The 27,510-nt window shown below is 40.6% G+C and overlaps 1 protein-coding gene across 3 annotated transcripts in view; it reads left to right on the plus strand.

The window, feature by feature from the left end:
- Positions 1–27,510, plus strand: part of KIF20B (kinesin family member 20B) — an 86,241-nt gene that overhangs the window by 46,586 nt on the left and 12,145 nt on the right. For 2 of the 3 annotated variants that reach the window (XM_038409702.2, XM_038409704.2), the window contains exons 20-30: positions 2,482–3,700; positions 7,738–7,876; positions 9,091–9,213; positions 9,752–9,812; positions 10,928–11,053; positions 11,344–11,480; positions 14,738–14,893; positions 17,139–17,315; positions 22,050–22,214; positions 24,901–25,026; positions 26,423–26,626. In XM_038409702.2, the coding sequence (XP_038265630.1) occupies positions 2,482–3,700; positions 7,738–7,876; positions 9,091–9,213; positions 9,752–9,812; positions 10,928–11,053; positions 11,344–11,480; positions 14,738–14,893; positions 17,139–17,315; positions 22,050–22,214; positions 24,901–25,026; positions 26,423–26,626 (2,633 nt within the window). The remainder of the gene's footprint in view (positions 1–2,481; positions 3,701–7,737; positions 7,877–9,090; positions 9,214–9,751; positions 9,813–10,927; positions 11,054–11,343; positions 11,481–14,737; positions 14,894–17,138; positions 17,316–22,049; positions 22,215–24,900; positions 25,027–26,422; positions 26,627–27,510) is intronic. The other variant, XM_043518234.1, reaches the window with a different exon arrangement.

The raw sequence follows: 27,510 nt of genomic DNA on the forward strand, positions 1-27,510 counted from the left end.
GAGAAGAAACTGATATGCCTGTGAAGACCATCACAGATTGGTTAGAGCCAACCTTGGATCTGCATGGAACTACGTTATGGAGAAACCCATGTAAATGCCAGTGGGGAGAAGGTGATGACAAAATTAAGCGGCCGTTAAACTCCTTGCTGTAGCAGACTGAATCTGATACCTGCTCTAATCTTGGTATTCATGCCTGATGGCAGTTTTTGTAAATACTAATTTTTAGCACTGAACAGGAAACTAGATAGACTGCAAAGTGGTACATTAATGCTACTGTTTAAGTTGTAGAGTCAGGAAATGCAAACTTTTCAAAACATAAAACTTAATCTTGGGTACTCTCTCTTTAAAGAGCATTCAGTCAAATCTTAAAGGTCGGTTGGTTGTCTCGAAAAAGTTTTCGGAGAATTTTTGCTTCCCATTAAGCGCATAACTCAAAAATGGCCACATGTATCTTCCTCAAACTTTGCTTGAAAAATCACCTTTTCATAGAGACAGAATGTAAATTTTAGCAACTAAGACTTAGGGTGAAAAACAAATTTTTGTTTTAACTATCCTTCAGCCTTTGCTATAGTAAAAGAGAAAATCTTAAGAAATTCTCTTCATACAGGTGGACTGTCTATGTTGGAAGTCATGTACCCTATCACAGCAATAGTTTCCCCAAGTGACCTTAGCTGTCAATTATAAAGCACCTAAAATATTTGGAATTGATTCTGGGCTTTCTCTAACCTACAAAACTTAGTCATACTGTGGGTGTCAGACTACACCTTTTCTGTAATCCGTTCCATTCACAGAACATAAGCTACATACACCTTTTTCTGCATCAGCAGCATGATTTTATTACATCTCTTAATATAGAGAATACATGATGGCTTTTATATAAAAGTCTGTTTTTTGGGCCCAGTCAAGGAAAGAATATTGGGTCTCAATAGGAAACTGGCTATTTCCCTTTCCAGTGTTTCTAATGCTGGTTTCTATCCACTGCTGGCTTGTGAAGTCTGACTCTAAAGCCATGACACTTCTGTTAGTAAAGCTAGTGCTTGCTTATCCTGTCCCTGATGCAGGAGTAATTTTTGGTGGGGTAGAGTCTAAATTTATGGGGGAAAGGAGGAAATAGACCCCTGGAAGCTAGCCAGCTCTCACCTTTTTTATTTTTTTTTTTTTTTTGTTTTTTGTTTTTTTAAAAGGTGTCTGACTAAACTTATTAAGGCTTCTATAATAAACCAGTCTTGGGTCAATGGATTATTTGCCATAGATTTGCACAATAGTCATTACTTTATCAATGCTGCTTCAACTTAGCAAATGGAAATTACTTCCACCTCTGTGTGTCTACACACACTAATGCTAGTTCAGAAGTATCTCCTCAAGGTGTACTGCTGTAAATTTACAAACTACTCTAATGGTAGTTTTGTGCAGTCTACCTACAACTTATTGTGTTTGCAAACTGCACCATTTTCTACACAGATTTTGTATTCTGTAAAAACACACTTTTCCCTGCCAATTCCATATGCATTTGACCAGGGGACTACTCCGTAACACTGCATTATATGTGGTTCCACTAGAAAATTTTCCTAATTTTTCAGAAGTGATTCTAGCTGATGTCAATGGGAGTTGCAGTTTGCTCATTGTTAATCAGCCTTAGCATAATAAAAACAACATTTTAAAGGTGGAGCTCAGACTGTATGTGTGTTTTGAGAGCTCTTTGTACCCTTGAAGTTTTTTGAGGTCTCCAAACTCTCAATGTTCAGGAGTACTTCTTCATAGTTCTGTGAGGAAGGCAGTGCAGAAATCGGTTTTACTTTTTTGGCTTCCTTTCTCTACTTCCATCTGCACACAAATTTGACTTCCCAGTATACCTTCTTTTCTAACCCTTCAGCTGCCATTGTGTCAAACCAGAAGCAGATTTGGGAAGGGAAACCTTCAGCACGTGGTGGAAAGGCATTAGGTGCCACTTACTTAAAGAAGCAGCGGACAATTGTTTGTGGCAGAGATGTGGACAGTTTACGCAATCCAACAAACTCCTGGTTTCTCTCTGCATCTGGCAGATGGGTGTATCTGTAGTATGTAAGATTGTTGGGCCAGCTAAGGTGGAAAATTGGGGATGGTTGAGTGTCGGGTAGTTATTTTTGTGCACTAGAGATCACAAAGTTCTACCATCACTGCAGCAGATTGGGAACCTGAACAGAGCACAAATGAGTATCAAGCCATTCATATTCTGGCTTACTGAAAGTCGAGATAATGTACACCCTGTCTGGAAGTCTAAGGCAGATACTATCTGTAGTACTGTTCAGACATTTAGCTTCCAGGTTATGGGATCACTTTTAAAGGCCAAACTTCAAAGTATTGTGTAATGTGAGGATTTAAGGCTTACTAAATCAGCCAAAATCTCCCACAGAGTTTTGAAAATTACTTCTTGGTATGTATAATTTATGAATATTTTTGCTTTCAAGAGCAATACAGTGATACTTATTTTTCTTTTTATAGGGTCCATTAGAAGTGCATGTAAAAGTGATGCAATAGAGCAAAAGAAAATTGAAGAAATGCAACAAAACATTTTAGAAAAAGAGGCAGAAATATTAGCATTACAGGAAAGAAGTGAATCCCTAGACTGTCAATTAGCTATACTTAAAGAAGAACTTACAAATGAAAAAAGGGAAAAAGAAGGGTTCAATAGACAGGTGGCAAACTTGTGCCTGGAGCTATCTTCTTCAAAAGAAAGGGCTTCTGGTTTGAGTGAGGAGCTCCAGCAATGTCAGGCTAGTTATGGGAAAATAGCTTCTGAATTAGACACACAGAAAGTTATAAATAAAGAGCAAGAAGAGAAGATTAAACAACTGACTACAGAGGTAGAAGCCTCTAGTCAGAATATCATAGCCAAAGTGTCACAAATAAAAGCAATGCAGACAAAGATAGATGAGTTGCATAAACTTGATTTAGAATCTAGTACTATAGATGTTAATCTGGTCACTCTAAAGGATTTTTTGGAAGATTCTCAAAAAGATAAAGCAGGAAAAATTCAAATGCATTCCTTAAACACACAGTGCCAGACATCTAATATTGCAGATGTCGGGCGAGAGAGCTTTTTCCATAGCGGTATTGAGGGCATTTGGAAAGAGTGCAAGCAAATTATTAAGGCCTCTTCCGAGAAAAGTAATCAGATCCAAGAACTCCTTCAACAAGTTGAAAATTTACAAAAGAGCATCAGTGAGGTTGAGAGTGAGAACAATCAACTAAAAATACAATTGGATGACCTTACAAATCAGGGTAATTTGTCCATAAAGGAAAAGGAAAACCTTATTAATCAGTTACAAGAACAATTACAGGAAAAAATCTGTGAGTCTGAAAAACGTGTGACTGAAGATAGAAGTGCAATTACCCAACTTGAGAAACAAAGTGCCAGCCACAAGGGGAAAATAAAAGAGCTTGAATGCCTCTTGGAGGCTTATAGGGCTAAAGATGACAATGCAGCCAGGTTAGAACAAATACTTAAGGAAAAAGAATCTATCATTTTAAAAATGGAAATGGATATAAAAGACCTGGAAAAGAAATATATGAATTCAGAAATAAAAATCAAAGAATTAAATGATCAGGAAACAAAACTGAAGGAGGCAGTCATACAGTTGAAGAATAACTTGAAAACTATTGAACATTCACTTCAGGAAAAGGAGAGAGAAGAAGAAAAATCAAAAAAAGTTACAGAACGGTAAGTACAGCATTGAATAGACACTTGAGATGAAATCTAAGATGAGACTAGTTTGAATGTGCATCTGCTCAGTTCCAAATAACACTCGGGTACTTATCCAGATTAAACTGCTAAGAAGTGGTTTAGATATTAAAATTTATCTTTGAAAATCATTTGTACACGTTACTGGCTATTTTTTCACTTGTTTAATTGTATATCTTGATAATGTATAAAACCCAGTAAGTAAATTCCTACCTGGTAGCGTCAGTACATGGAAGGAAACATGAGTACAAATGTAGACATTGCAATTAAACTTGTCATTAACAGTAAAAGCAATCCATTTTATAAGATAATACTTGTACCAGGTGTACTAACTTCTTTTCAATTGGGAACTATTTCTAACTTCAGAAAGTTCTAAAGTCAGAGTAGAATATCTTCTCACAGGTGGAGCTTGTCTGTCTGTCCAAGTTTTTTGCACTTTATGATAATGCATCTTTTTGCCATAATTATTACAGTTATTTCTAACTAAATTATATCTCCACTAGTGAAATGGACATAGATGCTTAATGATTTTTCCGGCTAAGTAAATATGGTACAATCATGAGTATTTATTTTATTCACTTTATCCACCAGATTCAAGTGTCTTCTAGAAAAGAGCTTGTGTTTAAGGGACTCTCAGAATATGAATAAGGGGAGCCTGGTATGTTTGAGTCTCCCGCATCAGTTTGTTTAATGCCATACAGTGGAATATACCCAATTATTGTATTACTACATTTGTGTGCAATCTTTCAGTGAACTAAAGTAGTTCCTATGTTAAAATGGCCTCTGCATTTGGAACTCTAATATTCATCTACCATTTACTTCTTGTATGGAAACCAGAGGCAAGAAAAACTTATATAAACCTACCTGTTAGAAATCCTGATACTAGATAACCTTTTTGGAGTAGCAGGTGCAAATGTTGGAGCAGAAGCTTCATATATGGCAATTTTTTAAAGCGGATAACTCTTGACCTGGGTCCAAAATATTAAAATGTTAATAGTTGTATGATAACAGCAATTTTGGTAAACAGTTGGATAACTTGGTGATGGATGTAGTATGAAAACTTAAACAGGAAATGAGAGTAGGAGAGTGGAACCAGCCTGAGGCATAATTGCACTCCCTTTACCTGACCCTAGAGGAGGAGAACGAAGGTAAAACAAGATTATGATAATCCTCAGATGGCTAAGGCAGTGGTGCTAAAACGAAGGCTTTGGAATGTTTGACCACTGGGAGGCTTTCACAGACAAAAGACTGTTCTTTCCCACCTGAGTAGGGAGGGCAATAGACTTCAGGAATGGAGGTCAGCACAACTGATTAAAAGAGCTTTAAACTAGGAATCTGGGGGAGGTGGTTGGGAGATGCTCATGTAATCTCCACACCTGATTCTAATATTGACCAGGAAGAAAATCAAGAAAGAGAATATAGCAATGGAGAAAAGAACAGCAGTGTGTAGGATAATGGACATTAAGAGGAAAGAGAGGTCTAATGAAGTTAACAGGTGGGCGATAGTGGCAATAGAATGACTGTACCTAATCGGGTGAGGAATCTGGGTAAAGCCAAGCAGACAAAACTAAGATGTTTGTGCACCAACGCAAGGAGCCTGGGTAACACAATGGAGGAACTAGAATTACTGGTGCAGGAAGTGAATCCAAATATTATAAAGATAACAGAAACATAGTGAAATAGTACTCATGACTGGAGTACAGGTATTGAAGGGTAGGTATTATTCAGGAAAGATTGAAATAATGGTAAAGGTGGTGGAGTAGCATTGTATATTAATGATGAAGTACACTAAAAAAATTAGAAGTGATGGAATACATAAAACAGTCTGTTTGGATCAAAATGACTTTGGGGAAGAAGGCTACCAGAGGCTCACCTGGGATAGTTTTTGGAGTATAGTACAGACCCCCAGGATCCAATCTGAGTATGGGTAAAGCCATTTAAAAATATTTTTAATGAAATAAATACTCCTGGGAATTGAGACTGAGAATCTTTAACCTCCCAGATATGGATTCAAGAAAAAGTGCTATTAATAATAGTAGGGCCCAAATTTTCCTTGATGTGATAGCTGACAGATTTCTTCACCAAATAGTTGCCAAACCAACAAGAGCCAATGCCATTTTAGATATGGTATTGGTGATTAGTGAGGACCTCATAGAAGAACTGGTTGTAGGGAAGATGGACAAGAAACTTGTAAAGGGGAGACTACGACAGGTCATGCTGAAAGGTGAACTGTTAGGCTGGAGGGAGGTTACTAGAGGTGTTCCTCAGGGATCAGTCTTGGAACCAATCCTATTTAACAATTTTATTAATGACCTTTGTACAAAAAGTGGGAGTGTGCTAATAAAATTTTCAGATGACACAAAGTTGGGAGGTCTTGCAAATATGGAGGAGGACCAGAATATCATACAAGAAGATCTGGATGACCTAGAAAACTAGAGTAATACAAATTGGATTAAATTTAATAGTGCAAAGTGTGGGGTCTTGCACTTAGGGACTAACAACAAAAAATTTTGCTATAAGCTTGGGACTTTCCAGTTAGAAGCTCCAGATGAGGAGAGAGACCTGGGTGTATTGACTGATCACAGGATGACTATGAGCCATCAATGTGATGTGACCATGAAAAAAGCTAATGCAATCCTAGGTCAGATATTTCCAATGGAGCCAGGGAACTGCTAGTACCATTATACAAAGCACTGATGAGACCTCATCTGGAATAGTGTGTATAATTGTGATCTGCCATGTTTAAGAAAGACTAATTCAAACTGGAACAGGTGCAGAGAAGGGCTACTAGGATGATCCGAGGAATGGAAAACCTACCTTATAAGACGAGACTCAAAGAGCTTGGCTTGTTTAGTCTCACCAAAAGAAGGCTGAAAGGAGATATGATTGCTCTCTCTAAATACATCAAAGGGAGAAATACCAGGGAGGGAGAGAAGTTAAGTGAAGGTCCAATGTGGACCCCAGAACAAATAGATATAAACAATCCATAACAAATTTAGGCTTGAAATTAAATGAAAGTTTCTAACCATCAGAGAAGTTAAGTTCTGGAACAGCCTTCCAAGGGAAACGGGGGGGGGGGGGAGGAGGGGAAAAAACCTAACTGGCTTCAAGACTTGAATTTGATAAATTTATGGAGGGGATGGTATGATGAGACTGCCTATAGTGGCATGTAGCTGATCTGCGACAGCTAATAGCAAATATCCCCAAAGGCCAGTGGTGAGACACTGGATGGGGAGGGCTCTGAGTTAGTACAGAGAATTCTTTCCCAGGTGTTTGGCCATTGGTTCTTGCTGAAATGCTCATGGTCCAACTGTCTGCAATGTTTAGGGTTGGGAAGGAATTTTCTTTTGGTCAGATTGGCAGAGACCCTGGGGATTGTTCGCCTTCTGCTGCACTTGGGGCATTGGTCACTTGCAGGTTTAAACTAGAGTAAATGGTGGATTCTCTGTAACTTGAAGTCTTTAAATCGTGATTTGAGGACTTCAGTAACTCAGCCAGTGGTTAGGGGTCTATTAAAGGAGAGGGAGTGTGAGGTTCTGTGGCCTGCAATGTACTGAAAGTCAGACTATGTGATCATGATGGTTCTATCTGGCTTTCAAATCTGAGTCTACTCATGTTGAGTAAGTAGCACTTTACTGATCAAGTAGTTCCATTTAAATCAGAGGGGCTTATGAAGTATAAAATACTACTTAATATAAGGATGACAGAATTGAGCCCTAAGTTTATAAAATGCTGAAAGGCCTCTTCCCTAATTAAGTCACAGAGTTCCATTTTTTATGTTTTTGTTTGCATTTATATTTATGGAACATAAAAGGAACTCTCTAAGGTAGCTTTGTTCCAAAGTTCAGAGCTTTTTGACTTTTTTTAAAAAAAGTGTAAAACCTAATAGTAACGTGTCCTTTAAAACCGCACACGCACACACACACATTTTCAATTAAACATTACTTTGCAGCTTACTTTCCTCTATAATAGTTTCTTTTAACTTCCTTAATGATATTTAATCCTTCCTCCTCCAGGTTAAATAAAGAACTCTGTGAGAGTTCTGCCTTCATACAGCGGCTAGAAATGGATTGTCAGAGGAAAGATGAGGAGTATACAGATCTGAAAGAAAAGCTAGCTGATGCTAAGAAACAAATTGAGCAAGTACAGAAAGAGGTCTGTAATCATAAGAGGAAACATGTTTCTTTTGCAGATTAAATGTAGAGCTCTGCTAATTAAATATTTTCTCTTAAATATCTTTGGTTATATGAATTGTTAAAGCATTTAATATTAAAACAATATTTTTAATATCTTTAGATTTAGAATTCTGAACCTAGAGTAAAAGTGAACCTGAAAACTATAGATACAAAACCTATAAACTATTGAGAAGACTACAGTAACTCATATTTTGACATGTAGATATTGAAAAGAAAAACATTCTTGCTAGTACTATATTTGCAATGGGTTCAAGATGACTTGGAAATAATGGCAAATCAGGTTACTGAGAAGAACTTTCCAGACTAATCTAATCATGTGTCACTGGAATATGTTGTTTTACAGGACTAACTTTGGGACTTTCTGTTTCTTAAACTGATGGAAACCAGATTCTCTCTGAAGATAACAGATTGATTGGCCTTTTGTGGGGAGATGAAGGTTTATCAGAAAGGGAGAGTGCTAATATTGTTTCTCTTGTGGTTAAAAATGAAGGTTACAAATTCCATTGATCTGTGAAAGGAAATGAAAGAGAATAACTTCTAGTTGTATTAGTGACTAATATGTAACTACCAAGCAGTAGCATAATTAAAATGAAATGCTTACTGCAAGTAATAGCCATTTTGCATTTTAAATAGTGGCTAAAGTATGGAGTCTTGCACTAGTGGTTAATTACATGTATTGCTGCCTGTCCAGGATAATAGCTCTTCTTGTCCTTCATCTAACCAGCATCCTAAATATTTAATGCTGAACCACTTGTGAAGTGTCAGGAAAGGCACTGAGATCAAATGTCAACCAAAACCTCTTTTTAAAACTCTACCGTTTAAAATTAAAAGATTAGCTTCTTAATTTTTATTTATTTATTTATATATATATATAATCTGAAATTTTTGCTTGACAAAGCTACCTGCATTGATATCTACAATATAATACAGTAAATCTTCCCATTCAGTGATTGGACCTCTTTCTTAATTAAGATGAAAATGTAATATATTGCAGCTGCATTTATCAAAATAAAGGAGAATTGTCTAATTATTTGAAAGCTTGTCATGTAAACATATTAAATACTATTCGTAAATACAATCCATTTATGCCATCTAAATCTAAAAACCAAACAAATATAGGACAATTAACTGTGGACTTTTGCTTATCCTTTTATGACATGGACTGCTTTGCAGGTGTGCACAATGCGTTCAGAGGAGAAATTATTGAGAAGCAAAGTTAATGAACATGAGAAAACTAAAAAACAGTTTGCTGAGGAACTAGATATGAAACAGCGGACAATCCAGCAACTTAAAAAGGTATTTTAAAAATTTTTTAAGTTTTATAAACGACTTGATATGCCCTCCATTTGTCGTTTGCTAATTATCAGTTTCTAATGATACAAGAAGGTTTCTAAGCAGTAAGGCAGTCACAGGAACTAGGGTAAAATAGAACTAACCATGCTAAAATTAACTTAACGGACAAGAACATTTTTAAGGACCTTCTCATAATAGTGCCTCATCAAATTGCCTTTGATAGAACTAAGTGTTCAGTACATATATAGATGAATGGGCAAGGGACCTGATCTGCAAATATTCTTATTCTGGCTTGAAGTATCTGGATAAACAGTTGAAGTGCCTCAGTTTACACCTTCTCTTTTTCACCAGTAGACTGGCTGTGAGAATGCCCCTCTTTGGTAGATGGAAAAGCTACATATTACAGATTTCTTCACTCTTAAGTATCATCTCATTATTTAATAAAGCTCTGAGTGAGACTTTCCAGACTCTTACCAAATGCCAATGTGCATCTTTGTTTTCAAACATATTAGTACTAATTTCCTTTTGATGTACTACTTAGGAACTGTTGGGTAATAAGCAGATAGAAGAAATCTCAAAACAATACCAGAATGCATATAAAGGTAAGCAATAACCATTTTTGTTCCTATCCTGTCATGAAATGGCAGCATAATGAGTTCTTATTGTGTAAATAATTTTCTTAAAGGGTTTTAATATGTTCAAATTTTAAAAATATTGTTTGGATGGAACAAATTCCAAACCTAGTATTTAAAACATTCAGATAATGAGCTGCTGTTTTGTTTAGCCCATGTCAGTTGGTTTCTTAGAAAACAAGAAGCTGATGCAAAGGATATAAATCCCAAACTCTATTTCCAAAAATAAAATGAAAAAGGATTGTGGGTTTGCTATACCCACACTTATAACATTTTAAAAGTCTAAGAAAGTGTGAGAGCTGCCATTTTAATAAAATCTCAAAGATTAAAATGCTGACTGGTTAATGATAGTTAAGGCTGCAATTTGGGCATGGAAGTCACAGAATCTGTGACTTCCAAAGACCTCAGTGACTTCAGCCAGTGCTGGCTGGGAGCTGCAGGGGAAAGGCGAAGCCCCACAGCTCCCCCTCAGCTCCTGGCCACCACGGGAGGCACGGGGAATCCGCTGCACCTGGGCACTGCAGGCTGCACGGCGGGCCCCACGGCGGGGAATCCACGGAGCTCCCAGCTGCTGCAGGTGGCAAGAGGGACCCCTGCTGCTCCCAGCCACCACCTGCTGAAGAGGGGATCCCTGCCACCGTGGGAGGCAAGAGGGACCCTTGGAGCTTCTGTGAATTTTTCATTATTGCCTGTGACTTGTAATAAAAATATCCATGACAAAAACTTACCCTTAATGATAGTCACGTGTTGCGACCTTGATGAATGTACCTCAGTTGAACAGTGGGTACCCTCTCGTATAGTATAGGAAAAAGACACTCACAAGGAAACTTTCAAATGACTAAATGCTCTTCCTCCAAATCTCCTTTGGGGATAAGCCCGTTTTTGCTGGTAGATTGGATTTTAGTTTTTGTTACTCTTGTGGGTAGGGATACCCAAGTGTGAGAACTTTGGTCATCAGAGCATAAATGTGTTCTTGTACTTTTTAACACAGCTTTTGGATCCAGAGCTTTTAATGGGTACACTAAATTGGGGGAAATGGTGGAGAAAAGGAGCCTCCTTTTTAAAATCTATTTTTAAATCTTCAGATCTGCGTGCAAAAGAGAAAATAATTGAAGACATGCGACTGACATTAGAGGAACAGGAACAGACTCAGCTGGAACAAGATCAAGTGCTAGAGACCAAATTAGAAGAGACTGAGAAATTAGCTTCTGGTAAACTACCTACCTAGAGTAGGAGCAAAAACATACTTTTTAGATGCTTAGGAACACTTCTCCACTTTTATCATTGAGTTTGTAACTATTATATTGGACCAAATCCAAAACACCATTGGAGTTTTGTTTAAAGACTGCAGAATTTGGCCTAGTGGTGGCTTTTCTGCCATATCTTTGCTTTGGCAGTAGTTGTGACTGATGAACGTGGGAGCTGTACTACAAGAAGGGTGTAAATGTGGTAAGCTTGAAATTGATGCAAACCACATTATTTCTTCTTGTATTCTGACTAGAATTGGAAGAATGGAAGCAGAAATATAAAGAGCTGGAGAAGAGTAATAGCGAGTGTCAACAAAAAATAAACAAACATGAGGACAAAAACATAGATGCAGTTAGTGGAGAACTAATCAGTCTGCAAGAAAGACTTAAGGTAAAATTTGGTGACTTAATTTTAAACACAGAGCATTCAATATAAAGCAGGCAAGTAGCTATATCACCTCTTTCTTCTGAGTGATTGCTCATGTGCATTCCACAGTAGGTGTGCGTGCTCACCTCGTGCACCGGTGCCGGAAGTTTTTCCCCTATCAGTACCCATAGGGGAGTGCCCCTAGCGACCCCTGGAGTGGCACTGCTATGGGGCAGTTTAAGGGGTACTGCGCACTCCCCCCACACATTCAGTTTCTTCTTGCCGCCAGCGAAGGTGCTTCGGAACTGCTCTGCTGTAGCTTTCCCTGTTTGGACTGTGTTTAGTTCGTAGTTAGTTAGTAACTGTAGTTTTAAAAAAAAGGGGGGGGGGCGGGGGGGGAATAAGAAGTATAGTTAGAATAGATAAGTATGCCCAGGTCAGGGCATGCCCCGCACCCTGAGCTTTAAGTCATGCAACGCTTGTAAAAGACCTATGCCTATGAGTGATCCGTATGCTGACTGTTTATGCTGTCTGGGGGAAAACCACCTCAGCGACTGCTGCAAAATTTGCAGATCTTTCAAGCCTCGGACCAAGAAGGAGCGGGACATCCGGGTCCGAGCCATTTTGATGGAGTCGGCCCTGACCCCAACACCTCTGCACTGCTCCGAGTCGGCGCCGAGCACCGCAGGATCAGTGTGCAGCAACCCAATGGTACCTTCCACCAGTCAACACTGCTTCCCGTCCATGGGACGCTATAACATGATGAAGAAGACGTCTTCTCTGTCAAGGCACCGGGGCAAGGCTGGGGGCGAGACTAGACCCGCACTGGGCAGCTCTTGATCCCCATTGACCTTGCGGTCTCCGATTCAAGTGGAGCGGAGTAGCCCAGCTGTCTCTGAGCCGACTTCCCTGGACGCCAGTGGCCACATTCGGATGCCCTCCATGCTGGAGGCCCTGCAGGCGGCTCAAGACTATGTCAAGGTTATGTCTCTACCAGTATCAGTAGAGGACGGCACTGCTCACGGTCGAGGGAAGGTTCCCAACGCCGCTCTCCATACAGTGAACATCCCACTCACAGCCTGCACCAGTCCCCATTGACCCCCACCAGATTGTCTGGCTGGATGCCAAGCAGAAGGGGATCCAGGCACCGCTCCGCCTCAAGGGATTACAGATCTCGCAATCACAGTGTGCCCTGCCAGGACCGGGACAGGTGGCACCGGAGGTCGCTGACTCTGAGAAGCTATCGTAGCCCTTTGCAGTACCAACGTTGATGCTGCTCTCGCTCTTTGTCCCGGTCGAGGTCCACACCACAGCACCGCTCCCACAGCCCAAGGTGTAGATTGCTGGGAACCAGCCATCGCAGATCCGCCCATCTGAGCTGTTCACAGAGCAGCCGTTACAGATGGTACTCCCGCTCCTCCATGCCGGATTCACGGTCCCAAGCCTGGCATCGCTCGTGATGCTGTCACTCGTTCCCATCCTGGAATAGCGGTAGATCGTATGCCAGCCCAGCCTCCCTTCGGAGTCAACCGTCAGTGAGTCTGCTCTGATGGTGCCACAGCAGGTGCAGTGGCACCAGGGTTCCTGGCTAGTGCCCTGGTATTAATGGGTCCCGTGGGCCCCGACATGGCCCTCGGTGGTGGCTTTCTCAGTGGAAAGGGAAAGAGTGGAAAGAGCCTTGGAAAGACTGTTGGCCTCCCTCTCTCAGTCCCCCAGGAAAGGGTCAGCAGAGCGCGCCTCCCCAGTTCCGCACTCAGAAGGGGACCAAGTGTTGGCACCTGCGGCACTGGTGGGGATACAGAGTACCGCATCCCCATCCCCATCCTCATCCTCCCCAGATGAGGCAATCCAGCACCTCCTCCCACTGTTCCTCAGGAGGACACAAAAGCCCACCAAGAACTTTTGAAAAGGGTGGCATCAAGCCTCAACCTACAAGCTCAGGAGGTGGAGGAACCCTCAGACTCCCTCTTCGATGTCCTCTCCAGCTACAGCGCCAACCAGGGTGGCTCTCCCTCTCCACGAAGGGGTGGCAAAGATCTCAAATGCCCTGTGGCAGACCCCAGCTTCCTTGCCTCCCGTTTCTAAGAGGGCAGAACGAAAGTATTTTGTGCCTGCCAGGGGCACGAGTATCTGTATACCTATCCTGCCCCAAACTCTCTAGTGGTCGAGGCGGTCAACCATAAGGAGCGTCGGGGCCAATCCGCTCCTACCTCTAAGAATAAGGACTCGAGGAGACTAGACTTACTCAGTAGAAAGATTTATTCCCTCTCAAGCTTCCAACTGAGGGTGGCAAACCACCAAGCCCTGCTGGGCAGATATGACTTTAACTTGGGGGGCTCAATGCCAAAGTTTGCAGACTCCGTTCAGGAGCGTGATAAGAAGGAGTTTAAGGCTCTGGTTGAGGAGGGCACAGCTGCCGCCAGAGCGGCGCTTCAGGCAGTCTTGGACGCGGCAGATACAGCTGCAAGATCTATGGCCTCTGCAGCATCCATGAGAAGAGCGTCGTGGCTCCTGTCGTTGGGTTTGTCCAGCGAGGCACAGAGCTCCTTGCAGGACCTCCCATTCGACGGCAAGGCCCTGTTCGCGGAAAAAGCAATGTGAAGTTACACAGTCTCAAGGACTACCGCATGACATTAAAAACTCTTGGTCTCTATGTCCCGGCCCCAGCCAGGGCCAAGTTCAAGCCGCAGCAAGCCCCCAGTCAGGCCACCCACTCCAGATACGAGCCCCCTTATAAAAAATCAAGGAACTATAAAAAGCATCCACAGCGGCAATCTGGAAGGATTACCAAGGGAGGTGGTGGAATCTCCATCTTTGAGGTTTTTAAGGCCGGGCTTGATAAAGCTCTGGCTGGGATGATTTAGTTGGGGATTGGTCCTGCTTTGAGCAGGGGGTTGGACTAGATGAGTTCCTGAGGTCTCTTCCAATCCTAGTCTTTTATGGTTCTATGATTAGCCAAAGTTATATACTCTGGTGTAGATCAAAACACAAATGTTTATCCCATAATACCATTCTATACCAAGAGTCTTTTTTTAGAAACTTTGTGCTATTTTTATAAGTAAAAGTTTATTTCAGGAATATGCATGTATCCAGTTGGTGAGTTGATATTTCTTTGTTTTACTATTAGGTTTGTCTGTCTTGTCCTAAAAAATGTAACTGGGTGTCCTCCATACACTATGTAAAGATTGTCAATTTAACATTAGCCTAACCTTGGAGAGCCTTCTCCCTGGCTAAGAAAAGATTTATACTTGACTCTTTAAATTTTTGATTACTTAACGCAGGAAACTGAAGAAAAGTATAGAACTGATAGAAAGAAATGGGTGGAAGAAAAAATGGGACTTATAACTCAAGCAAAAGAAGCTGAGAATCACCGAAACAGAGAGATGAGAAAATTTGCTGAAGATAGAGAACGTCACGTAAAGCAACAAACAGAAGTGGTGAGTAATAGACCATCCATTCTAATTTCCATGATGTTTTAAACAGGTTTCAAAGAAATTTAAAGGGCTTGATCCTACAGAGTGCTTCCTGTGAGGTATCCTAACTCCTCTTGTAAGTTGAGGGTATTTGGAACTTCAGAGAACTGAGTTCTTTTTTCTTCTTTTGTCATTTTAAAGGAAAGTCAAGATCAGAGGTGCTCAGTTTGTAGTGTTCTTTATCATACACTTACCATAACTATTAAGAAAGATCTTAGGCATAACGGAAAATGAATCTGTTGATTCTTCCGATGTTATTACCTCCCCAGTTACATATTGGAGAACAAGGAACACAAAGACTCAAAGTCGCACCTCTTGAGTTAAGTCCCAAAAGAAGTCCTTACTTGAAAATGTACCGATTCCTCAACAGAGCTGAGGAGAACTCCCATTTAGGAAACGACTTTTCTAAAAGAAAATCAGTTATAAAGGGTATGGGGGAAGAGACTGTGGAAGGTTGAAGAGAAGCTAATTTTTCAGCCCAGATTTGTAGCAAAATCTATTATAATTGGTTTAAAATACAGTTTGTAATAGGTTTCAGAGCAGCAGCCGTGTTAGTCTGTATTCGCAAAAAGAAAAGGAGTACTTGTGGCACCTTAGAGACTAACAAATTTATTTGAGCATAAGCTTTAGTGATCACTTAAGATAAGCCATCACCAGCAGCGGGGGGGGAAAGGAGGAAAACCTTTCATGGTGACAAGCAACGTAGGCTATTTCCAGCAGTTAACAAGAATATCTGAGGAACAGTGGGGGGGTGGGGTGGGGTGGGGGGGAGAAATACCATGGGGAAATAGTTTTACTTTGTGTAATGACTCATCCATTCCCAGTCTCTATTCAAGCCTAAGTTAATTGTATCCAGTTTGCAAATTAATTCCAATTCAGCAGTCTCTCGTTGGAGTCTGTTTTGGAAGCTTTTTTGTTGAAGGATAGCCACTCTTAGGTCTGTGATCGAGTGACCAGAGAGATTGAAGTGTTCTCCAACTGGTTTTTGAATGTTATAATTCTTGACGTCTGATTTGTGTCCATTCATTCTTTTACGTAGAGACTGTCCAGTTTGGCCAATGTACATGGCAGAGGGGCATTGCTGGCACATGATGGCATATATCACATTGGTAGATGCGCAGGTGAACGAGCCTCTGATAGTGTGGCTGATGTGATTAGGCCCTATGATGGTATCCCCTGAATAGATATGTGGACAGAGTTGGCAACGGGCTTTGTTGCAAGGATAGGTTCCTGGGTTAGTGGTTCTGTTGTGTGGTGTGTGGTTGCTGGTGAGTATTTGCTTCAGATTGGGGGGCTGTCTGTAAGCAAGGACTGGCCTGTCTCCCAAGATCTGTGAGAGTGATGGGTTGTCCTTCAGGATAGGTTGTAGATCCTTGATGGTGCGTTGGAGAGGTTTTAGTTGGGGGCTGAAGGTGATGGCTAGTGGCGTTCTGTTGTTTTCTTTGTTGGGCCTGTCCTGTAGTAGGTGACTTCTGGGTACTCTTCTGGCTCTGTCAATCTGTTTCTTCACTTCAGCAGGTGGGTATTGTAGTTGTAGGAATGCATGATAGAGATCTTGTAGGTGTTTGTCTCTGTCTGAGGGGTTGGAGCAATAGTGTGTGTCGGGGGAGAACATCACTGTTTTCCCATCCTACCACTTTCACGGCAAGGTGTGGCAGGAGGTATAAATAAGATCTAGTGATAAGGCTGATACTATTCCACAATGTGGGTGGCCGCTTAGGCTAGTCACCTGACTATGTACTTAGGGGTTCGGTGCAATTGTACTCAGGCAGCAACCCAGGCTACCATGGACGTACCTGGTATTTTTAGATGCTAGCTTGAGCAGAGTTGGAAATTGCATCTCCTAGCTCAACTGTAGATGAACCCTTAGTTTACTCTTCAAATTTATGTTGGCTAGCTTGTAAAATACTCATGAGAAACAGTCAGGTTAGTTGCATCAATAGTTGGAGGGGCTTTTTTTACTGAAATTCTGCTCTTGAAAAGAGCATGTGGGAACAAGATTTATTTAAAACCTCTTTTGTTTTTATACACTGTCAAATGAAATTACTTGTTTCCCTTTGTGAAATAGAATACTTACGTAGGCTTAATTTCCTAGATTAATAGGGTCTTTCTTTTTGAGCTTAAATATAATAGTTAATCATTTGAAACCACGTATTTGGGACAGTTCAAACTGAAGGTGCTTCTCTAATCACTTTCCATTTTCGTTTAGGAGAAGCTTACTGCACAGCTGGCAGAAAAGGATAATGACCTGCAAAAGTGGCGTAAAGAAAGAGATCAGCTAGTCACAGCTTTGGAAGTACAGCTCAGTGCTTTGGTTTCTAGCAACATTCAAAAAGACAAAGAAATAGAGGAACTGAAACATACCACATTAGCGGGTTCAGGAAAGGTCAGCTTAATTCTCCTTCTGTTCATTTTGATTTGTTATCTATTAGTTCTGTATAGCATTATCATATTGTTGCAGTCTTGATTTCAGAGCTGTGTTGGCTTCAAATATTTTCAACATTTCAGTGTTTAAAAGCAAGTTTAAAAAAATAAAACCAGCCCCATAGCTTGCTTTGGAAATGAACTGGCATTAGTGGTGGGTGAACTTCCAAAAGGTTCAGTGGTTCAGAAAAGCATTTGAAGTTTATTTGAACTCTGTGATCAAGAAACTGGACTGGAAATCTCCAGCAGGCTTTCTTATGAAACTTGTAGTATTTTCTTGGACTACTCACCCTGAAAATTCCATGAGAAATAGCCTTTGTTGGCTTTTCACTTCCATCTCTGGTCCAGGTCAAGATCAGGAGGCACAGTGGCATGACGAGGGGGAAGAAAAAAAAAAAAAAAGAAGCAAAAAACAAACGAAAGAGTTAACCCAACTTTCAAATTAAACTCAAAATAAAAATTCCAAACATTTTGTTATTTCCTTCGCTTTCTCAACTTCCTGTTTTGGCCAGTGTCAGAAACGGAACAAATCCTGTTACAATGCATTTGTAAGTCTTAAACATGAAAAGTGGGAACTAAATTAGCTGACATTTGACGGCTGATTGGTGATTTATTAAATCAATTAATGGGGTCTCTGTCCAGTTTCTTGAGGACAGGTATTCATATCACACACCACCAAGACAATTATCGCCTTTATTGCCAGTCCTGGCAGAGAGGTTATGAATGAAGGGGTATGGGGACTGAACGCATTATACCTCTATTAGGACTGAACTGCATAGGCAGAATAGCATGAGGAAGATTAGGCTGCTTCTTTCCATGCTGTATGTGTTTTCTGGTACTGTGACAGTTCTCAAGTGCCCAGGACTGAATCACCTTGTTAACCACTCCTGTCTCCAGCTTGAGGAAGACTTGCTTTTGCTTAACTGGGTGTCTGTTCCCCAACACACCTGCAATCTGTTAGCCACCCAAACAGTTTCTTCTGGGCTATGCCAGCCCTTACTTTGCCTTGCAGGTTAACAATAGGTGCACCTCAGTTCCTGAGCCCCTTTGAAGCATCCCCTCACAGTGTTCATCCATTTATCCTCTGAATACTCAGTGTTACCAGGTCTGCTGTTCCCAAAGGAACAGGGTATTCACCAGCTTGTTTGATTCAATTCAGGATCAGCTCCTTATAACACTGAGTTACATTTGTAGTTAAAACAATCATAAGTTTCTTGGTTTTTGATAATATTTAACAGATACTGAGGAAGGATAATGGAAACGGAAGGGGTACATATAAAACAAAATCAACAATTGCTTTCTGGAGACTAAACTTAATTTAACAGCTAACCTCCTGTCTAAAGCAGTCTTCTTTTGCCCAAAGCCTTTTTTGCAGCACTTCCAACCAAGGCTGGTTGTGATATTGTTTTCATAAATGTTTTCACACAGCCCGACAACTTCCTAGGTGCAGGATAACAGGGTGCTTTCCTTGCCCCCCACACTGTAGTCCAGTAAACGTTTGAAGTGTACTCCTAGAAAACACTCTTTTCCCCATGCTGTTTTTCTCTTCCTGATAATTCTTACAATCCTTAATCTGTGTCAAGCTGTCTAGAGCGGCTCACAAGAGTGAGTGCTAACCGCAGGGTAGACTGTAAAGGAACAGGGCACAAACCCTAAACTGATTGTATATTCTATAATTAGTTTTCACCGACCAAGTAAGAAGTGTGAACTCCTAAAGGACTACAATAGTCTCAACATGAAGTCAGACAGTCCTCTTTGGCACTCTGGTCTATCTTGCCACCCAGGCAAGCCTTCCTTTGTGGCAGATTGTCTCTTATGCCAAAAAAGACAGTAGTATTCAGGTTACACCCAGTACAGGAGGTCAGTTGTACCTTAAATCTCTTATCAAAGACAATCCTTGAAATAAACTAACTGAAGATTTATTTACTAGGAAAAAGAAATGAGTTATTTACAAGGTTAAAACAGGTAAACATACACACACAAATGAGTTAGTCTTAGGTTAAAAAAGTACTCCTGAGGGGATTCTGAGCCAAAATATTGAAAATTTTGCATAATTTATTTGTCAAAATAATGCAATATAATCACACCATTGTAGTTTAAATAAATTACCAAAACAATACAGAAAAAAGTCACAATAACTATTCAGCATTTCCTAAACACATGAAAGTTAAGTTACAAACATCTGGTAACTAATGCTCTGCATTCCAGTTATAATCCTGAATTTTCATTTAAATTACATTACAGAATACCAAACAGCAAAAAAAAAAAAAAAAAATAAAAAAAAGAGTGTCATTTTAAATTGCTCAGACTTTCACACATGAAAGTCATACAGTTTTGCTAACCATTGTCCTGGATCTGACTGGGTACTTTGGAAAGTGCTTAGTTCTGATTGTCCTGACATTTTATTGACTGCTTGGTAAATATTTTATTAGCCTTCACAGTCTTTTTTTTTTTTTTTTTTTTTTTTTTTTTTTTTAAATGGGTAAGTAAAATAAATCCTGAGTTGTAATCTAACCCCATTGTACCACTTTTGGCACAGGAAATAAGTGAGAAAACACATTGATCTTCCTAGCTGAGGATTCCCTTTTACAGGTTTTATGCTCCTGTGGGAATTGACTAAGGATGGGAACAGTTAACTAACAATAGGAACATTAACAATGTTACTACAGAGGCAGACTGCTACATTTCTGCCTCCGTGCCTGCCTTGTCCATAATAAAAAGCCCTATCCTTCCACACCAGTGAGTTGCAGTTGCAAGCGAGTGGGACAGTCTTTTTCTCTTGGTTTTTTTTGGCACGCACGTACGCCCAGCCCCTCCCTCCCACGACGGTGATCAACCACGCAGGCATAAGCGCTGACTCTGTGGGTGCTCTGGGGCTGGAGCACGCACAGGGGAAAAATTAGTGGGTGCTTTGCACCCACCGGCAGCTCCCTGCCGCCCCAACTCACCTCCCCTCCACCTCTACCTCCTCCCTTTCCCCTGAGCACGCCCTGTCCCCGCTTCTCCCCCTAGCTCCCAGTGCTTGCCGCAGCGAAACAGCTGTTTCGTGGCAGCAAGTGCTAGGGGGGAGAAGGGGGAATGCAGCACACTCCGGGAAGAGGTGAGGCTGGGGCGGGGATTTGAGGAAGGAGTCCAATAGGGACAGGAAGGGGACTTTGGGGAAGGGATTGAAATGTGGGCAGAACAGGGGTGGAGTTGGGGTAGGGCTGGGGGCGAGCTCCCACCAGCACTGGGAAAAGTTGGCACCTACGCACGCAGGCAAGCACGCTCAGCTCCCTCCCCCCATCTCTGAGGCTGCTCCAGAAGAGACATGCTGCCTGGGCTGCTGAACAAGAGGCGCATGTCCCCTGGCAGATTTTTTTTTGCATTTTTCTGCACGGGGGGGAGGTGGGGGGCACAGAAATATGTGGGCCATATGAATTCTGTGCCCCCGCAGGGACGCAGCATTCTGTCAGGAATAAAAAGGGTAACAGATGTTGCTGTAATATGCAATAGGTCCTTTGGGGCTAACCCAAACTAAGCAGCTTGGGGCTCCTTTGCTTATGCTTAGAAATATTGCCCTCTCCACATTCCAAGAAGCATAATGATCACAGTTACTTTTTGATAGGGATATTTATCCTCTTCCCCAGGCATTCAGGATGTGATGGGACAAGGGCTTGTGCACATACCAGCTTAATGGGTCGGGGGAAGCAATCGGTCTTTTGTCCTCTGATGTTCCACAATGGTTTGTCTGGTGTTTATAGGCCTTCTTTTGTTGGGGAGGAGATGACACCTCTCTGTGTAAACTGGTAATGCTTCTTTCCTATCTGTGGTACTTTGGAAAGTGCTTGGTCCTTATTGTCCTCACATTTTATTGACTGCTTGGTAAATATTTTATTAGCCCTCAAAGTGTGTGTTTGTGTGTGTGTTTGTTTGTTTTAGCAAACACTCTTATAGTTACAGAGCAAACAAATACTACCTTAGAACATGGGATACAGATATGATAACTAATATTAATACATGCAGCATCCTACAAGCATTTCATAAAGTGTAACCACTAAATACTTTCTTAGAACTCTAATATCTATTTTGACAACACTAATGCACAGGTGAGTCAGACTGGTTTCCAGCTATGCATTTGTCAGTGTTCAGTGAGCTTGAGGGCTTGAGCTGGCACCTGGTCTGCCATGTCACAATACGTATTGAGCTCAGACTGGTGATTTTTAATGAGACAATACTCCAATTCACATTTCAACAGATGGATAAACATTTCGGGTCTGACAGGAAACCAGTTTTTCATCTCTTAATTGCAAACTATAAGAACATATTTTCATTATATATACATAACTCTTTACATAGTAGCAGTACATACAGATGATGATGATGATCATAATTAGTATCACATAAGCTGTTATTAGACCTTACATGACTCTCTTTGGTGAACTAGAATGTATATGCCAAGCTTGGGAATCCCTGTAACCTCTATGTATGCCCTCTGTGCCCCTTTATCAACTGGCATTGGTTTCAGGTACCTTCTATGATTATCAAATTAATGCAGAGAATTAGGTTGCCTTTTAAAAAAAAAATTGTTTAATTGTTAAACATGCGAGTCTAGCCGATTTCTTGCCTTTTTTTTTTTGAGTAAGTATGCCTGTCAAATTTGTATTTTGCCAATCCTTTCTCAATATATGTAGTTAGATTGTAATGTGTTAAACAGGATTATGGAACTGCAATAGAAGAACTAAGAAGACAGATGGCTGAAAAAGATGACACTATAAAGAAGCTAAAACAACTTTCTTGTCACGAAAATCCTAAAACTTTAAAGCTAACTGCATTACCTGAAGGACAAAATAAAGTGAATGAATACCTCCATAGTAAACAGGTAACCTTATGTTTAGCAAACACTTTCTATAAATATCAGAAACTACTTACAATAGTTTATTTTCAATTTCACTGGCATCCATCCCAAAGCTCTTGGTACCTCCCAAAATTTAACACAGGTAGTGATTAACCAAATTTCTAAGTACAAATTCTTTTACTTCATAAATTCTCCCACTAAAATCAAAGACACTCTCTAGCCAATAAAATATCAACTTCTCCACTTATGAAAACCCAATCTCTGTAAATGCCTATTAGAAAAGTTAGGCTTCAGAACCTACCTAGATAGAAGCTCTGTCCTCAAGAGCTGAGGAGACCAAATTCCCCCTTTAGCAGCTTCTGTAGGTCTGTGTGAATGGAATTCCAACTCAAGTACCTCTGTTGATCTGAACTCTAGCAGTATGGTGCAGAGAGAGGCGTGGTCCTACAGATAACTAGGTTCCAAAGCATTCAGGATTTATAGGATAAAACCAGTACTTTAAATTCCACCTGGAAATTTACTGAACGAGTGTGCAACTTGCAGAGCATTAGTGTTGCATGAAAACCTTGATTATGGACCCTCATCTGGAAAATGGAAAGTATCTCTAGCTCACACCCTGTGCTGTACAGTTTTTCAGCATCTGAGTGTATTCCCTTTTAGTTTACTTAGACACCTCTATCAGTGACATGACTATAAAAGACCAGACCAGTGGTCCACCTAGTCCAGTATTCTCTCTTTGATGATGGCCAGCACCAGCTGCTTCAGAAGAATGTGCAAGAAATGCACTAGTAGGAATTTCAGAATAACTTGGCCACAGGGGAAGTTTCCTCTTACATCCATGTAACAGGTTTAGCAACCACCCAAGAGCCAACTTGTGGCCTGGGGTGCCTCTGCAGTGCTCTGCTAATAATTTCTCGCTCAAAAAGCTCTTTCTACGGACTCCACCCACTTTTTCTAAGACCACTCCAGATCTGGGCCACCTGGGTATCTAAAGAAGTATAGTTCAGCAGGGATTCTCTGTTGGTCTTGTTGATACATTTTGATATCCAGATAGAACTCAACCAATACATTTTCGTTCATTGATCTGGTCAAATTTCTGGTGTGAAGGAAAGCGGTCAACTCTTTGTGTCAGAGAGTGCCTCACATGTTTGTACAGTGTGCAGCAAAATGGTGCCTGGGCCTCAAGGTACCACGATAATACAAATAATTTATAATAATCACAAAATATCTTTGCTACCCTATAGTTTCTCCAGGATGGCTGGCTGGAATCCTACAACCAAGCATCTTTAGAAAAGTGGATTACATTCCTAGCAGCTTTCTTTTATGCAGGCACATTGGACTTCCCAACTGAATACCCTCGGGTACCAAGATTATCAGAACTCCCAAATTAGATAAACCTGGGGTCAGCTTTTGTAGTTGCCGTTACTTCTAAAAGACAAATTTTGAAATTAGTTCCTCAATCTGTACAAGAACCACTCTATCTTAAGGAAAAGGTTATTCTGATAGCTCCAGAAACCTTTGTCCCCGGGCAAGTTCTTGTTCCCACAATTCACAGGAAATAGTTCGCCCATCATTGTTCCAATCTTGAACACCCCTTTGGAAGATTGTAGCATAAGAAGGTATTCCTAGAGCTCTAAAGAGGATATATCTCAGGCATGCAGCATACATATGCCAATTGTACCCTTTTCATGATTACATCCAAAATGCCATAGAACCTCAAGGTTGCCACAGACAAAATGGTAAAATCTTGCACCAGTTGGCACACTACGCATCTGGGAAACCATTCACTGAGGGAATCAAGGTTCCCTCCAGTGGCACTGTGGGAAGAAAGTGTCTGAGCCTCACCTGAGGGAAACTTGCAAAGTAGATTTCATACTACAGAGGCATCCGTTGGTACAAAGGTGCTTCTGGTTTGTTCCCAAATAATTCCTCAAGTTACAAAGCTTTCAATTTATATTGTGGAAACTTCATGTTCCTTCCTATTTCTACCTACCATAACAACAATAGTTTAAATTCTGCTTTATCCTTCCACTCACTAACCCTCTCTTCTTCTGTGCATTGCTGCTTGCTACTGCCCATTTGGTGTAAATGAGGAGTGAAGCTGGACAGCAGAATGAGAAATTTCTTACCTGATTATTTTCTTTCTGTTAGCAGCTTCTAGTTCATTGAACCCAATCTGGTAATTTGGTAAATGATTGTTACACAATCTGTAAAAATAATAATTTTTTTCTCTGAAGGGAGACGCACACATACAGTTGCTCTAAGGTTAGTTTCAGTAATTTCAAGTTCTTGTTTTATTGCTATTAATTGGTTGCTGGCGTGAATCTGCACCTTTGGAAGAACATTTTCTGGTGGCCAGAGCTGAAGAGCAGGACTCAGTCATGAGTCAACCAACATAAAACCACCTCCAAATTCCCCAGATGGCAGTCCATTACCCATTTGTTATGAATGAGGAGAGAAGCTGCTAACAGAAAATTATCAGGTCTGAATATTTTCATGGTATAGTAATAGTGAAATGTTTCTTACAAAAATAAGTAGCTTTGGATATTAACTGCATGGGTCTTTTGAAATGGTTTAATATTGTCTTCCTGTACAAACATTCATGAACTTAAACGTATTGAGCTTTTCTATTGAAACATATAGGTAGCTCAAACATAATTCTGAAGCTTACACTCTAACATTGTTGTGACTCATTCTAAATCTTCTACAGTTTAAGGAAAAACAGAGAGAGAATAATCCTATAGCTGGACAAAGTATCCCAATAAATTGCAATGAAGTTAAAGACAATCTATTATCACAATGTTCAAGCAGTGTGTCTTCCTTAGATGAAACTGAGGTTGGTATATAACTTGCTTTTAGGTGATATATGGTGATAAAGCTTTTGTCTAATAGACACAATAAAGTTAAAGAAATTAACTGTATAATGTTTTAAGATAGAAGTTCTCAAACTGTAGTCCACAGGCCTCTTCCTGGTGGCTTGTGGAGAACTGACAGATCACTCGATGCTGGTTCTTTGTTTCTAGCTGCTTCAGAGGTAACCAGGCTTTTCACTAATGCCTGTCGCTATACTGACAAAAGCAATAAGAGCCATGCTAAAGGGAGGGAGAGATTGGTGGTGGGCAGTTTCCTGGCTCTGCCACAGACGTGGTGAATCCCATTACCCCTTTGCATTTTTATAAAAGAAGTATAATACCTACTTCATGGGATCTAATTAAGGACCAACTGTGTTTGCAAAATGAGTGAGTCTTAGATGAGACTTTTTTTTTTTTTTAAGGCACTTTAAATGGGCTACACTTAAGGCGAGTTTGATACGCCTTCTTCAGATCCTGTGCACGTTTATAAGATGGACAAAAGTCCCAACTCTCATTTAACTTGAACTTTTGTACTGCCAAATCTTTATTAACATGACATCTACATAACGAGTGATATCGTTATAGATCCACCCCTAGTTTTGGAAATGAGAAGGTGCAGGGATTCTTACTAGACTACTGTTCCTGGATGTGCGCTCCATCTTCTATGTCAGCTGTAAGTTAGGAACCCTAGTGGGAGCTGTTAGAAAGAAGGAGTTTTAACTTTCTTCCTTCTTTTCCTCAACCTCTGAGCTTTCTTGCTGCTGGAGGGGAGCAAGGTCTCAGTACCCTACACCTCTACCATCTTTGCTAATATAGAAGTGTGGAAGGGTCTGATACTCTATCACTTCTCTAGCCTGTTTTTAGCTTGTCCTCTCCCTGAATAGCTCCTGTCCTTGGCTTATTTCCAAGGAGCAGTAGAGTGAAACTGATGTGATTCTAATGAGCTTTGCTGCTGCCCACAGGATTCTGAGCAGCAGCAGCACAAACTTTTCAATCATATTACTTGCTCTCTATTGTTGCTTCGGAAAGCAGTAAGCAGCTATAAAGCAAAGCTGGAGTTGTCTGTATCCCCTAGGAGATGACTCAGTAAAGAAAGCACTGCATTGGGTTCACGTTTGGAAACTTTTATATTCGCAATCATGAAAGCTAGAAACTTATTTTTTTTGTTTTTGTTTAAAAAAAAAAAAAGCTTACATTTTACAACAGTTGAAGATGTAGGCTCCTCACATGCCATGGGAAGTTTCCCAAATGCCAATAGCTACTGAGTGTGTGGATGTTTTCAAGGGCTATGTTAACTTTTTATTTTTCATATCCCAAAGTTATTTTAAAGCTTGTTTGACAACATTTTTGTTCCCTTTAATTCACCCCATGTGTCTGCAGGACCATTCAGACACTGTTCTGGACTCTTCTGAAGTATCTACAGAAAATGGGAAAGGTAGCAGGTTTCCTAAATCTGAGATGGAGATTCAGTTCACACCTCTGCATCCCAATAAAATGGAAGTGAAACACCAAGGCAGTGCCTTACCAGTGACTGTTAAAATGCCCAAGACAAGAAGGAAAAGGAAGAGTAATGAGCTAGATGAGGTAAGTCCTACACTGAACACAAGCTTTTTAAAATTTACAGTACACAATTAGATCTATTACCGTGATCGGTTTTTGTGTACCTCACTGTACTGGAAGTGGAATCCTATCTTAAAATTGAAACACATTGTCCCTTGTGTATCTGATTTGTATTAGAGCCAGTTAAAAATATTCCTAATGGTATGTTTTGATATATTTAGCCCAAAACATGACTTTAAATGCATGTAACATGATGTTAAAAGTCTTTGTGTACCATATAACTCATATTAGCTATGCTGAGGCAGTTGAGGGTGGGATTTCGGTGGGGAAGTACAGTGGTGATTTAAAACTGTATGGTACACATGACTTGTGATTACATGTGTGGTAAGGAGAGGTGCTACAGCTTTGGATTGTTGTTTTGTTTTTTGTTTGTAGTTCCTAAACTGTGGCTTTAAAAATATGTCAAGGGTATCTAGTGCTCTGGATGAGCATCCTTTGTGGTGGCTTATTTTTTAGGGTGGAACAAAAAATAAAAGTGTTCTCCAGCTATGCAGATCAGCTACACAAAAATATCCTTTATTTTGTATAAGTATATGACTGTCTTCATTTACTTAAGACCTGGGAGTGGTGGCTTAACGGGCTTTCATTTCCTGAAACCATCCTGCCTTTTTCCTTTTCTACTTTAGTCAGAAGCAATTGTAAAATAATGACCAAATGAAAGAGTCTGTCTTTTAAAGCTAGTGCCAGATTGTAATATGAGAGCCAGGCCCCACACCCCCTGGGGCAACATCATGATACCTGTCAGCCAGTGGCAGCCCTCTCTTGTGAGTTTGATGTAGGTCTATCTCAGCACTTCTAAAGAGTACTGGGATTGGCTGGTTGGCAGGAGGGGGCACCACTCATAAAAT

The sequence above is a fragment of the Dermochelys coriacea genome, chromosome 7 (assembly GCF_009764565.3).
Source record: "Dermochelys coriacea isolate rDerCor1 chromosome 7, rDerCor1.pri.v4, whole genome shotgun sequence".
NCBI lineage: Eukaryota > Metazoa > Chordata > Testudines > Dermochelyidae > Dermochelys > Dermochelys coriacea.